This window comes from Elgaria multicarinata, chromosome 8 (assembly GCF_023053635.1).
Source record: "Elgaria multicarinata webbii isolate HBS135686 ecotype San Diego chromosome 8, rElgMul1.1.pri, whole genome shotgun sequence".
NCBI classification, from domain to species: Eukaryota; Metazoa; Chordata; class Lepidosauria; order Squamata; family Anguidae; genus Elgaria; species Elgaria multicarinata.
This window is the reverse complement of record NC_086178.1, coordinates 11,854,008-11,868,938: the sequence shown is the minus strand read 5'-3', so window position 1 is coordinate 11,868,938 and position 14,931 is coordinate 11,854,008. Positions and strand designations below refer to the sequence as shown.

The window sequence follows — 14,931 nt, the reverse complement described above, 5'->3', positions numbered from 1 at the left end:
CCCGCGCGCCATCTCCTTTTCCAGGGAGCTTCCAAGCACCTGCATCGCCCCATCGTCTGGCTGGACTGGCACCTGGGGGGCGCATCCACGCTGCCCCCCCTCCCCACTCCCGCCGCCTCCCCCAACCCTGCTGCCACCGCAAGGAAGGCAATCTTACCGATGGTGGTTTTGGAGCCAATACAGCCCATAATCGACGGGGGCAATTTAGGATGGTAGTAAACCTTTGCTCCAGACCGCATACATTGCCACAGTACCTCATGGGCTGGGAGCTGGCAGGCAGGCAGGCAGGCAGGCGGGCAGGCAGGCGGGCGGTGGAACCAACTGGAGAAGCGATGTCTTTTCCCGGAGCTGGACTGGTGACACAGAGAGAAGGGGGGATTAAGAAACGCACAGACACGCATGCAGACACACACACGCACAATCTCCAGGAACCTCTCTATCTCTCTGTCTCTGTCTTTCTGTGTGTGTGTGTGTCTCCTCCTCCTCGGTTTCTGCCCCCTCTGAGAAGCTGGCGTCTCAGGGACACTGAGGCTGAACCGTTTGCACGTTCAACTACGTCACTGATGCTGGCGGAGGGGAGAGAGAGAGAGAGAGAGAGAGAGAGAGAGAGAGAGAGAGAGAGAGAGAGAGAGAGAGAGAGAGAGAGAGGCTGCCTTCACTCCAGCTTCAGCACCCTGGACAGCAGCAAAATTGGCTTCAAGGAGCGCTGGGCAGTTTCAGTACCTTGGACAGCATCCCCGGAGTTAATGCCATGGGGCAGCTGGGTGACCCATGGCAAACTGGTACCCGATCCATCGTCTGCTGTGTCAGGCTTGCTGAGCCAAATGCGTGCCCGCTAATGCCCACAGCTCCTATGTGCGAATTGGGGATGCTTAAATCCCCCCCCTCCCACATCACCTACCTTCAGCTATGCCACTAATAGATTGCTTGTTCCACCTAAGCAATAGGAGTTCCTGGTGCCTGCAAGAGAAGGTGCTAGTCCCCAAGAAAATGTTGTTGGTATGCAACAGGCATGGGCAACCCGCTTCTCCTACCAGCCACCCAGAAACACAAACATAGCAAAGCCCCCTTGCTCTAAAGCCCGTGGCTGGTCCCCTTTTCTGCTTAAGAGCATAAGAACATAAGAAGAGCCCTGCTGGAACAGACCAAGGGTCCATCTAGTCCAGCATTCCGTTCACTCAGAGGCCAACCAGCCATCGGCCAGGGATGAACAAGCAGGACATAGTGCAACAGCACCCTCCTGCCCATGTTCCCCAGCAACTGGTGCACACAGGCTTATTGCCTCGAATACTGGAGATGGCACACAACCATCAGCCATTGATAGCCTTTGCCTCCAGGAATTCATCCAACCCCCTTTTGAAGCCGTCCAGATTGGTGGCCATCACTACATCTTGTGGTAGTGAGTTCCATAATTTACCTATGTGCTGTGTGAAGAAGTCCTTCCTTTTATTTGTCCTGGATCTCCCACCAATCAGCTTCATGGGATGACCCCATTGGGTTCTAGTGTTTTGAGAGAGGGAGAAAAATGTCTCCCTTTCCACATTCTCCGCACCATGCATGATTTTTGTACACCTCCATCATGTCTCCCCTTAGCCTCCTTTTTTCCAAGCAAAACAATCCCCGTTGATGTAACCTTCCCTCATGATGCTCCAGCCCCTTGATCATTTTAGTTGCCTTTAAAACTCCTCTACCCTCTTCTTTATGCAAATGGAAGATGAATTCATAATCGTGATTCCAAATAATATGTGGGGTGGTTTCTTTTCAGCCAAGAATATTGTAGAATGATCCAAGCTTTCTTTTTTTCAAGCTCTATTAAGTGGAGGCTAGTGGCTCAGTGGGGCTTTGAATCCACTCCAGGTTTCATTCAGAACCAGTCAGAACTCTGAAGGAGTGGTGCTTTCCCACCTACAGAAGGCCAGTTGGCTGTGTCCAAAGGAAGGTGACGAAGATGGTGAGGGGCCTGGAGGAAAGGTTGAAGAAGTTGGGCAGGAGGCTATATAGGACAGCCATCTCCAAAAATCTGACTAGCAGTCACAGGCACGGTAGAGCAAAGTTGTTTTCAGCTGCTCCAGAGCAGCTTTCCCCAACCTGGTGTCTTCCAGATGTCTTGGAATACAAATCCCATCATTGCCTGTCACCATGGCAAATGGGAGCACACTGTCTGGAAGATGGTGGGAATTGTAGTCCATGATATCTGGAGGGCACCAAGCTGGGGAAGGCTGCTCCAGAGGCTGGGGCCTAAACCAACCCATCTGAATTTGAAGGGAAAGGATTTTGACTGAACATTCGGTAGAATTTCCTGATGGTGCAAGTTGTTCAACACTGGACCATACTAACTCAGAAGGTGGCGGATTCTCCTTTGTTTGAGGCTTTTAAGCAGTGGCTGTAGGGCACACATATCAGGGATGCTGTAGGACTGGATCATCAGTACAGGGTTGGACCAGTTGCTGGGGAACATGGGTGGGAGGGTGCTGTTGCACCATGTCCTGCTTGTTCATCCCTGGCTGACGGCTGGCCGGCCACTGAGTGAACAGAGTGCTGGACTAGATGGACCCTTGGTCTGATCCAGCAGGGCCCTTCGTATGTTCTTATTTATTACATTTCTGTACTGGAGGTCTCTTTAGATGATGTGGAATGACTGAAGCTTCACCTTATCAATATCTGTTCAAAATGCAAAAAAAATGTATTTGAGCACCCTTGGCAAAATATTAAAATGGTTCCAAACTAGAGTTCTGATAGCCAGTGTAGTGTAGTGGTTAGGGTGTTGGACTAGGACTCGGGAGACCCAAGTTCTAGTCCTCACTTGGCCACAAAGCTCACTGAGGCCTTAGCTAGACCTAAGGTTTATTCCGGGATCATCCCGGGGTCATCCCTGTTCATGTAAATGACACACAGAGGATTCCGGGAGCAGGCAGAGATGGCCCCGGGATGATCCCGGGATAAACCTTAGGTCTAGCTAAGGCCTGAGTGCCTTTGGGCCCATCACTGACTCTCAGCCTCACCTTCAGAAGGTTTTTGTTAGGATAAAAGGGGGAGGAAGAGGATTATGTAAGCCACCTTGGGTTCCTTGCCCCCCAAAAGGCTAAATACATAAATTTCTTTAGCCATTTTGGTCTGGCAGCTGTTTCTCCCCCTATCTGAAGGGTTGTGACAAACTGGTATGTTCTCATTCACCAGCCAGTATGCTCTAGTGTCCTTTTGCCCAGCAAACCTTTTCAAAAGACATTGTGTTTGTGATGGAAACGGCCTTTGACCGTGCCCTTTTGTATAATGGAGATTTATATTGATGAATAATGCAATGGAGATACTACTTTCTCCCTCTCCTGCTAGTCCCATGTGGCACACGGTAGGCACAGAAGGCCCTGCGAACATGCACAAGAAACAGAAGGGAGGGGCCCATATGTTAGATCAATGTTCTTTTCACCCAAGGACGAGATCCAAACAGCCCTTAAGCACGACTCCACCATTCCAGCGACAGAGGGTTCAAAAGCGCTTTATTGATTAGTAATCAAGGCCTGGTCTCTTCAAAGGGAGCAATCAGACAAAAGACATAGAGAATATGGTACAGTATTAAAGCTTTCAAGGGGCAGGGCCCAGTAGCAGCAAAAACTTCCTGACTGTTAGAGCAGTGCGACGGTGGAATCAGCTACCTAGGGAGGTTGTGGGCTCTCCCACACTAGAGGCATTCAAGAGGCAGCTGGACAACCATCTGTCAGGGATGCTTTAGGGTGGATTCCTGCATTGAGCAGGGGGTTGGACTCGATGGCCTTGTAGGCCCCTTCCAACTCTGCTATTCTATGATTCTATGATTCTACAATGGTGAGCTTTAGGCACTGGCAATGTAATTTTATTTTATTTATTTATTGCTACATGGAAGGGCTGCACTTCAGGGGCAGAGCACATTGCATGCAGAAGATCCGAGGTTCAGTCCTTGGCAGGTCCTGATAGGGCAGAAAACGAGGCCTCCTTGTAACCTTGAGGCACCACTCATCAGTGACCACAAAGCTGAACTAGGAGGACCAAAGAACTGTCTTTTTATAAGGAAGCTTCTTACGTTGGACTTGATGCCTTATTTATTTATTTATTTATTTATTTATTTATTTATTTGTTGCATTTCTATACCGCCCAATAGCCGGAGCTCTCTGGGCGGTTCACAAAAATTATAGGACCCTTCCAACTCTACTACTCTATGATTCTATGTGCCTACGGCTGTGATACCAACAGGAATGTGGGATTTAAGCATAGTACACAGTGCACATCCCCATATGGAATTTATCATATTCCTGAGAATCCAATGGCCAGGAAGCAGTTGGATTACTCTGTGGCTCCCATCCCAATGGGCCCCAGACCTAGAAATTGTCTTGATCTAAAAAGACTATAGGTAAAACCATGACAGTCCGGACCAGAGCGAGCCGAAAACATTACACTGCCTGAGGTGAATATAAGAACATAAGAACAGCCAGGCTGGATCTGACCAAAGCTCCATCTAGTCCAGCACTCTGTTCACTCAGTGGCCAACCAGCTTCCCACAGTCAACTCACAAACAGGACATGAGTGCAACAGTGCCCCCCCACACCCATGTTCCCCAGTAAGTGGTGTACATAGGCATCCTGTCTCTGATACTGGAGGTAGCATATCTCCATCAGTAGCCATTGATAGCCTCCTCCTCTAGGAATTTATCCAAACCCCCTTTAAAGCCATCCAAATTCATGGCCATCACTACATCTTGTGGTAGCAAATTCCATAATTTAACTATGCGCTGTGTGAAGAAGTCCTTCATCTTATCTGTCCTGAATCTCCCACCGATCAGCTTCGTGGGAGGACCCTTTTGGATTCTAGTATTATGGGAGAGTGAGAAAAATGTCTTCCTGTACGCATTCTCCACTCCATGCATAATTTTGTACATCTCTATCATTTCCCCCTTTGCTGACTTTTTCTCTAAGATAAACAATCCCAGCTGTTGTAACTGTTCTTCGTAGGGGAGTTACCCAAGGCCCTTGTCTTTTCTGCATTTTTTCCAACTCTACAATATCCTTTTGTTTTAAGGTGCAGTGACCAGAAATGTACACAGTATTCTAAGTGTGGTTGCACCATAGATTTGTATAAGGGGTGTATGATAGTGGCAGTTTTATTCTCAATTCCTTTCCTAATTATGCCTAATATAGAGTATGCCTTTTCTACAGCAGCCACGGACTGGACTGACATTTTCAGTGAACTGTCCACCACAACCCCAAGATCTCTTTCTTAGTCAGTCACTGCTAGGTCAGTTCCTATCAAATACTACTTGAAGTTGGGATTTTTTGCCCAATGTGCATCACTTTACACTTGCTTCTATTGAACTACATTTGCTATTTCGATGCCCATTGTCCAGGTTTGGACAATGGCCATTGAACAGGGGGTTGGACTCGATGGCCTTATAGGCCCCTTCCAACTCTACTATTCTATGGCCTTAGCTAGACCTACCAGTCTAGCGGGAGGGAGTGTTGGAGATCTTGCGATATTTTTATCGCAAGATCTCCCTCTCTGTTCACACGTGGCACACAACAACCACAGAGGGAGAGGCGTTGTGCCCGCCATTTTGGTTTTTTTCTTAAAGGGGAAGATGCACATAAGCGCTCATGCGCAAAAGGTAAGGTTGTTGTTTTTTTAAAAAATCCCCGCTCACCCCACCCCATCCCACCCTCGATGGGCGCAGTCATCCTGAAGAGCTCTGCACCCTGTGCGTGGGTCCTGGCTCCTCGCGAGAAACCGGGACAAACTGCGATGCCCGGCCACACCAGGACCAAGGAAAAACTGGGCTCAAAGGGTAGGGCGAGATCCCGGGGCAAGGGAGGGATCCCCCCTCCCTGATCCCGGGATCCCCTGTGCATCATGTGAATGCACAGGGATGGTCCCGGAGATCACCCCAGGATTTTACCCTGTCTAGCTAAGGCCTATGATTCTATGATATCCTTTTGGAGCTCTTCACAATCCCTTTTTGTTTTAACAACCCTAAATAATGTGGTGTCATCAGCAAATTGGGCCACGTCACTGCTCACACCTAATTCTAGATCATTTATGAATAAGTTGAAAATCTTTGGTCCTGATTTAGAGATCCCTGTGGGACCCCACTGTTCACATCCAATCATTGGGAGAATTTACCATTTATTCCCACTCTCTGCTTTCTGGTTTTTTTTAACCAGTTACAGATCTATAGTAGCAGTTTATTATGGTCACAAGACCAGAAAAGTAGAAAAGCGCTGTGAATACAATGATATAAAAGTAGTTACAGTTGATTAAAAGTAAAAATTTAAAAATTTAAATTAAAAAATGCACATGTCCCACTCATAAAAATACAAGATCTAGTAAGTAAAAACATTGTCGGACATTTAATATCATCCCACGCCAACAAGCAATTGCCTCTCCTCTTATTCCATGACTTCTAAGTTTGCTCAGGAACTTTGTCAACCAATGGCAGCCCCATCCAGTCAAGTCAAAATACGTAGTACTTTGCCAAGTTATTTTGGCAAATGAGGCAGAAAATTTCACGAGCACCTCTCCCCATCCCTGGCAGTAAAAACACAATAAGAATAAATTCAATAATTAACAATTTCACTGCCCTTTCATCACACATAAAATCTGCTGTCTGAAGTGGCCTGCCTCACTCTGCCTAATGGTAGAACAGGCCCTGATTCCAGACATAGCCATGGACAAAATGAGGGAAAGACAAAATACATACATACAATTTTTATGGGATTTCTCTCACCCTCATGAATACGTCTTTTTATGAAACAGGTGAGATTGCCCAAACCTTGTTGAGACAAGTAGAAACAAATTGGATCAATACCATTTCTGGGTGTGTGTTTTTTCCTTTGGTGAAACAGCAGTAGAGCCTAGATCAATAAAACATTTGCATTAATTCTTCAGTGAAACTGCTATATCTTCTCAGCCTATGCAAGCCACATACTAACATACAGAGAGACCTGTCTATTACAAGAATATGAAATTAATTGAAACCACAAAATAGATGCAACTGACAGAAACCAGTTTTGGAACCTGGAGAAATCTCCCATTTTAAAAGTGATTATACTGCATAGGGTGAATTCTTTGATTACATGACACCTTTTGATAAAGGTTTGCAATATTACATGTAACTCATAGAGGTTTTACTCACTAGTTTTGTGTCCTTTTCTATGGGCTTTTAATTACACAGCTGAGAGCAGTGTGTGCTAGTAATAATGGGCTTAAACACAATTAGCTCTGTACTGAATTATGACCTTCCTATTTAATTTTAGTATATTGGTATTTGCACGTAGCTGTTTCTAATAAATCTATTTTAGAGCTGTGCACAAGTGGCCTCTTGAATTTCTCCACCCCATTTGTGGGTACAGAAATTGGGGGGACAATTTCACCAAATTTCTCCAGTGGGAGGAGAAATTCTCAACAATTTCTCACAGTTAGGGCTCACCATTGCCACGGGCTGTAGCATTTCTTTCTTTCTTTCTTTCTTTCTTTCTTTCTTTCTCTCTTTCTTTCTTTCTTTCTTTCTTTCTTTCTTTCTTTCTTCTTGGTTTTGTAAATACTGCCACAGCATCAACTGTGTTGGCAGGCTGATCACCACCACCCCTCACACACACAACTTTTGCATTCATCACAACAGAGGTGTGAGAGGCATGCTGTGTTGTGTTCTAACTCCAGGGAAGAGGTGAGGCTACTGCTGAGCTAAAATCTGTCCTCCAATATATATCTATATTTATATCTATATCTATATCTATATCGATAGATAGATAGATAGATAGATAGATAGATAGATAGATATAAAGTTTCTATCCCCCATGAATGAGTCTTCTGTTGTTCTGTCCCATTCTCTGGGTGGTTTATCGTTTATTTTCGTGGTGCTTTTCAGCTTACCCATCAGTGCTAGCCTCTCAGGCTGCCTGAGCTTCCTGATTTGAAAAGGCCCCTTGGGAAGAATTACCTCATGATGGCTTCCCCTGGGCTTTAACTGAAGTGTGGGAAGTCAAGGAGGCTGCCGGGCTGCCAGGGAGATGGCTGTATATTGAAAAACAGGACACTTGGACACCCTCTCTGGCCACACACTGAGCTCTAGAAACTCTAACCCTATCCCATGGGAATCCTCTGAAATGTCTTCACCATTGAATTTCTTTTCGAAAGCAATTTCCCTCCAATCAGTTTGAATAAGAATAGTCAAAAAAGAATGTGGGAGACGTTTTTAGCACAGAACTAATATATTTTATTAAGATACTGCTAGTTTTGCCTGGAAATTCAACAGCTTTTTTTTTCTTGTCAGACTGCTAGTACCTGTACTATTCTTGGTCAGAAGAGAGGTACATGAGAGAAAATAGAAGTACGTGCCTTACCCAAATGTGGAAACGCCTTTCTTTATGTACAGAGATTGTTCCCCGGTTTGCCTGTCAACCTGGGGGTTCCTTAATCCAGTTGTGGCTGCCTGGAAGCCTAATTATTGCAGAAGCTTCAAGAACAACAGCAACATCCACAGGAACATTTATTTATTTATTTATTTATTTATTTATTTATTACATTTCTATACCGCCCAATAGCCGTAGCTCTCTGGGCGGTTCACAAAAATTAAAAACATTCAAAGTGTAAAACAACAGTATAAAACCATAATATAAAATACAATATAGAAGCTCAACCAGATATAAACAGCAGCAATGCAAAATAAATTTAAAACACCAAGTTAAAATTTATTTATAGACTGTTAAAATGCTGGGAAAATAAAAAGGTCTTCACCTGACGTCTAAAGGCATATAATGTAGGTGCCAAGCGAACCTCCTTAGGGAGCTCATTCCACAGCCAGGGTGCCACAGCAGAGAAGGCCCTCCTCCTGGTAGCCACCTGCCCCACTTCCTTTGCCAGGGGCTCGCTGAGAATAGGGTGACCATATTTTGGAAAACAAAAAGGAGGACAACATGGTCGCCCCCAAGGGGGCGTGTCCAGCACCAAGGGGGCGTGCCCACCCGAACATAGCCTTGGTCACATGTCTGATTTTACAGCACACATTTCTCTTCTTCATAACATCTTAATGTTAAAATCACTGAAATAAAGAACAAGTGAGAGATTCAATGTATCTGAAATTAACTTCACTCACTCCTACTTTTGTAGGTTTTGCTGTACTTTGAAGCTTTTGCTATACTCTTTTTGTTATTTTATTTATTTATTTATTTATTTATTTATTTATTTTATTACATTTATATACCGCCCCACAGCCGAAGCTCTCTGGGCGGTTTACAACAATTAAAAATAGTAAACATTAAAAGTATACAAAAATTTAAAAAACATAAAAACAGTATAAAAACAACAGTATAAAAAGTGTTACATTCCCCCCTTCCCTCAAATATTTTTTGTATCTTCACTCATTGCAAGCTGCTGTTGTTAACAGGGTTTGCTACTGGCCCCAGATCTGTTTCAAATTTGGTATGGCTAAAGCTCTACCTAAAAGCTATCATGGTGCCAACTTTCAGCTCTTTATCTTTAAAAATGACAGTTTAAAAAATAATAATTTTAAAACCTCATTTTTAAAAAAATTCCTAAAAAATCAATGGATGAACGGATCTCTTTCAAATTTGGTGTGGCTAAAGCTCTACCTAAATCCTATCATGGTACAAAGTTTCATCACTTTATCTTTAAAAATGACGATTTTAAAAATAATAATTTTAAAACCTTAATTTTTAAAAAATTCCTAAAAAATCAGTGGATGAACAGATCTGTTTCAAATTTGGTATGACTAAAGCCCTTCCTAAGAGCTACCATTGTGCCAAGTTTCATGTCTTTATCTTAAAAAATGATGGAGTTATAAGCATTTTTGTTAATTCCCATTAGAGCTGCTCTTTGCAAAAATCCGGATTTTCCCCTCCACCTCCCGGATCTGCCGGTTTGCAGCAAAAATCCGGGCAAATCCGGGTCATATGGTCACCCTAGCTGAGAAGGATCCCTGAGGATGACCTTAGGGTCTGGGCAGGTACATATGGGAGGAGGCGTTCCTTCAGTTAGCCTGGCCCCAAGCCGTTTAGGGCTTTAAATGTTAATACCAGCACTTTGAATCGGGCCCGGACCTGGATTGGCAGCCAATGAAGCTGGAAAAGGACTGGCATGATGTGGTCTCGTCGGCCAGTCCCTGTTAGTAATCGTGCTGCCCTGTTTTGTACCAGTTGAAGTTTCCGGACCATTTTCAAAGGCAGCCCCACGTATAACGCATTGCAGTAATCCAAATGAGAGGTTATCAGAGCAACTTACTCTGAGCCACCTTGGTCTAGCTAGCCCTTGGTTCATCTGGCCTAGTATTGTTGACACTGCTCTGCGGGGTTTCAGGGAGGAGTTTTCTAGAAGGAGGCAAGAATCTACGGGCCCATTCAGAAGACACCTTAAACCATGGTGAATAAGGCTTTTTGCTTTATTCAGTATGGTTGAAGCCATGGTTTAAGGTGTCTTCTGAACACAGCCCAGCTTTTTGGCTTAACCACCATGGTTAAAGCCATGGTTTAAGGTGTCTTCTGAATGGGCCCAATATCTATATCTAGAGTGTAGAGCCCACGTTACCATGGGCACTAGTAGTCTGAGGGAGAAACATTATGTGCCCTGAATCCCATTATGTCAGGCCTCTAGAAGCTGTATGGAGGTTACCTTCCTTCAATGCTACTGAGGATGTTTGGCCCTCGCTTCCTCATGCCCATTACCACTGAATGGCATCTGCTGCTTCCCCTTAGGCCTCAAGCCCGCCTCCTTCCCTCTTCTCCCACATTTCAAAACCCAGCTTTTCCTCCTATGTTGCCGCCTCAGAGCGTTTGCGTCCCCCTCCACCACCATCCCTGCCTCCAATATGGCTGCTCTGAGAATGGGCTCAATAATAATAATACCATATTTCTTCGATTCTAAGATGCCATCGATTGTAAGACACACACTAATTTCAGTACCACCAACAGAAAAAAAAGCTTTGATTCTAAGAAATAATAAACGCACTCGCGATTCTAAGACGCACCCTTAGGGGAAAGAGGGGACAGAGGCTTAATTTTTTAAAAAAACCGCTTATCTTTCGGGGCACACATGGCCCCTTTAAGACGCTGCAGGGCTTCCCTCGTCCCTACGCGTCGCCCCGCCTCCCTGCCGGCTTATCCCGGCAGGTCTAGCTCAGAGTCACCGGAAGAAGGAGGTTTACTTCAGAGCTAATGAAGAACGTTCTAAAGAAGAGTGTGCCTGGGTAGAACGATAGAAGAAAAGGTATTTCGATTGACTGGGCTCAAGTTGCATTTTGTAACGTAGCAAGGGAGGACGCAACAATGCACTTAAACAACGGTGTAATGAATAGTGTAGATCCTGCCCGTGTAGGGCTTTAAAGGTAATACCCTATTTCTTTGATTCTAAGACGCACTTTTTCCCCCATATAAACATCTCTAAAAATGGGGTGTGTCTTAGAATCGCGGGTGTTTCTTAGGGGTTTATTTTCTGTTGGTGGTACTGAACTTAGTGTGCATCTTACAATCGATGGCATCTTACAATTGAAGAAATACGGTAATGAACACTTTATACTTCACCCAGAAACTAATTGGCAGCCGGTGAAGTGATTGTAATGTTGGTGTAATAGAGTCACCCCTAAGTGTACCGGTGACCAACCTGGCTGCCATATTTTGAACTAGTTGAAGTTTCCCGACTAGGCACTAAGGTAGCCCTATGTACAGTGCATTGCAGAAGTCGAGCCTCGAAGTCACCAGCATGTGCACTACCGTCTTCAGGTCTTCCAACTCTAGGAAGGGGCGCAGCTGGCCCAAGGCCCACCCACCATCCTGCCTTTGTGTTTTCTCCCTGCATGCCTGTGCAGCATGGAGCTATGTGGGATCTGTAGTTCCCCAGCCACCTCAGGCTCCTGGCCAGGGTGCAAAATTATATTGTTTGGCTATTAAAGCTCAAGCTTTGAACTTTTGGGAACTTTCAGATTTTTCTGTATGTCTACACTGCTCAAGCTTCAGTTTAAAACAAAAATGAGCGAAATCAGTCTGGTAGAGCTCAGGTAATAAGGCTTACACTACCATATTCTTATATAAGACATCTATACCTACAGTATACTTATATCATTGATATATCTATCTCCTGCTCTTACATAGTGCTCCCAATGGTGTCCCATCCAGACTACTGACCAACTACCTTAGCTTCAGTCCTGATGTTCTCAAACCATCCATTTAAAGGGATCCCAGGTAGCACATCTGGAAAAGACCTCAGAGTTTGGAGAGCTGCTACCAAACAAGGTTGACCAGCCATCCCCAACCTGATGCCCTCCAGATGTTTTGGACTACAACTCCCAGCATTCCTAAACCTTGGCCAATGTTGGCTGAGGCTGATGGCAGTTGAAGTCCAAAACATCTGGAGGAGGAGGCTGGAATATACCTTATTTGTCTCAAATAGTCTGGCAACAGAAACCAGTTTCATATAGTCAAAGTCATATGATTACTGTAGGATAGTGGGGTTAAATTCTTAACGGAAGATTAAAAACAGGAAGACTAAAAACAATATATTATGAGCTAGTGTATGAGGTCCACTTTCATGCCAAGGCTCTGCAGCATTTCCACTTTGACACACCCAGCCTCATTACCCTTTTCTGTTCTTCTTTACCTGCATCTTTATCTGGTACTCAGGCATCCAACTATAGACCTTGGAAACATAGATATCTGTGTTGTGAGTGTCTATAAGACCTCCAACTATCACTCACTGCAGAGTTCAGATTAATGCTTGGCCTCTTGAGACTTACTTAGGACAAGAGAGAACAGAGAAATGCCAGCTGTATCAATACAAGGGGACTTTGGCTCAGCACTTGTGACAACCACAACCCTCAATTTCTGTGCTGAACTGTGCACGCTTGAGAAAGCAAGCTGGGTGTCAGGGGAGAATTGCAGCCACTAAGTACCTGATGCATCCATCTCAGACAAAGCCTGGCAGCTTGTAGAGCTATGCACCACCAGCCAATGGAAGGCATTGATTGTTAGGCAACTCCGTGTCTCTTCATGAGGACAAAGTCCCTTTTATTTGCTGTGGGTCATAAACTCCCAATAGCTCAGCAGGTGATCAATAAGAGGTTATTGAGCCTTTTCATGTCCTGCACTGACCAAGCTACAGGCATGGAGGAAGGACAAGCATGCAAGGGAGACCAGGGCCAGATCTACACTATTGCTTTAAAGCGCTTTAAAGCAGTAGTGTAGATCCGGCCCAGCTCTGTGAACACAAGGGATGTCCCAGCTGATGAAACAGCTTAGCCCCAGTGACAAAGCATCAAGGCAAAAGGTCAAAGCAGACAGGTGCGTGAAGCACCTCTGTGAGAAACAGAAGCTGAGGGAAGAGCTAGCCTGGAGTATATAAATGGTGAGAGATCCAGAACAGGCAAAAGGAAGGACTTCTTCACACAGTGCAGAGTTAACCTATGGGATTTGCTGCCACAAGATGTAGTGATGGCCACCAACGTGGACAGCTTTAAAAAGGGGATTGGACAACTTCGTGGAGGGTGATGGTTTGTGGGTGCCTCTGATGCATCTGACTGGCCACGGTGGGAAAAGGATGGTGGCACAGACAAGTCTCTGGTGTGATCCAGCAGGGCTCCTCTTATGCTATAATGACAGTTATCGTCACATAGTGAGTGAAGCACTGAACAGGTGCCGGCATCTCAAAGACAGCTCAAAAGGTCTTCAGCGGGGCCTCCGTATTGTTCTGCACTCAAAAGGCACCTGGCTGGCTTTATGGAGCAATTTCCTTTTGGAACGGAGAACATTAGAGGCATAAAGGTGTCTTTGTAGTCAGGTGTTTTTTTTTACAAACTGAGCAAGCAGACAGAGGTACAGGAGCAGGCACACAGGTAGTGCAGTATCTCCTACCCAATCTCTAATCAGCCCATCCGAATCATGTCATCCCTAAATTCTCTAAGCAAGAGCCATTTTTCACTCCTGCCCCTTTGTAAGTATGGGCGACCGCTGAGCATATTCCAAGCTGCTTGGGACAAACAGGTTTAGGCTCTGAATTCAATATGCCTATATTGCTGCCATTCACCGCAGAATGATATTTGGGATGAAGAGCCTAGAGCAATGCAGCACAGGACTCTTCCAGAGCAAGGGTACCACAGAAGGGCTTACCTCCAGCTTCATCTTCCACTGCCACTCCTACACCAGAACATCTTCCAAACCCTGAATCAATCTTCCCCAAATTGATACCCTTCAGATGTTTTGGACTTCCACTCCCATCAGCCCCAGTCAGCATGGCCAACGGGCAGGAAGCCTGGGCATTGTAGTCCATGTCATCTGGAGGGCAAGGCTGCCCTAAATGGTGCCACCCATCCCATCAAGCAGCTAAAAACAACATGGAGATCAATGGGGCAACGTAGACATGACTAACAGAAGAACCATTGATTTAAATAGAGCTTAAGAGACAATTAACTGTCTCTGGCGAGGGGCCAATGAGTTAATTGATATAGTGTGTTAAACACATGCCCTCCCACGCACACGGACATCCAGGCTGCCTCCAGGCAGAGGGCTCCTAGCGCTTTGTGCTGCAACTCTGTCCTTTTCTCCCTGAGGGATCTGACATGGAAAGAAAGAAAAATTTGGAAGGACTGAGAGGAAAATGTGGAGGGTGGTGGTGAATTGTGGAGTTCTGGGCTCCACAATTCAAGAAGGACGCAGACAAGCTGGACGTGTTCAGAGGAGGGCAACCAGGATGATCAGGGGTCTGGAAACAAAGCCCTACGAAGAGAGACTGAAAGAACTGGGCATGTTTAGCCTGGAGAAGAGAAGATTGAGGGGAGACATGAGAGCACTCTTCAAATACTTTAAAGGTTGTCACACAGAGGAGGGCCAGGATCTCTTCTCGATCCTCCCAGAGTGCAGGACACGGAATAACGGGCTCAAGTTAAAGGAAGCCAGATTCCAGCTGGACATC

At 45.3% G+C, this 14,931-nt stretch overlaps 1 protein-coding gene across 1 annotated transcript in view; it reads right to left on the bottom strand.

Moving 5' to 3' along the window:
• The window catches only part of FAM131A (family with sequence similarity 131 member A), a 78,293-nt gene extending 78,052 nt beyond the window's left edge, over positions 1–241 (bottom strand). The window contains exon 1 of the mRNA XM_063131856.1: positions 158–241. Within this exon, the coding sequence (XP_062987926.1) occupies positions 158–239 (82 nt within the window). The 5' untranslated portion in view covers positions 240–241. The remainder of the gene's footprint in view (positions 1–157) is intronic.
• Positions 242–14,931: the final 14,690 nt, after the last annotated feature.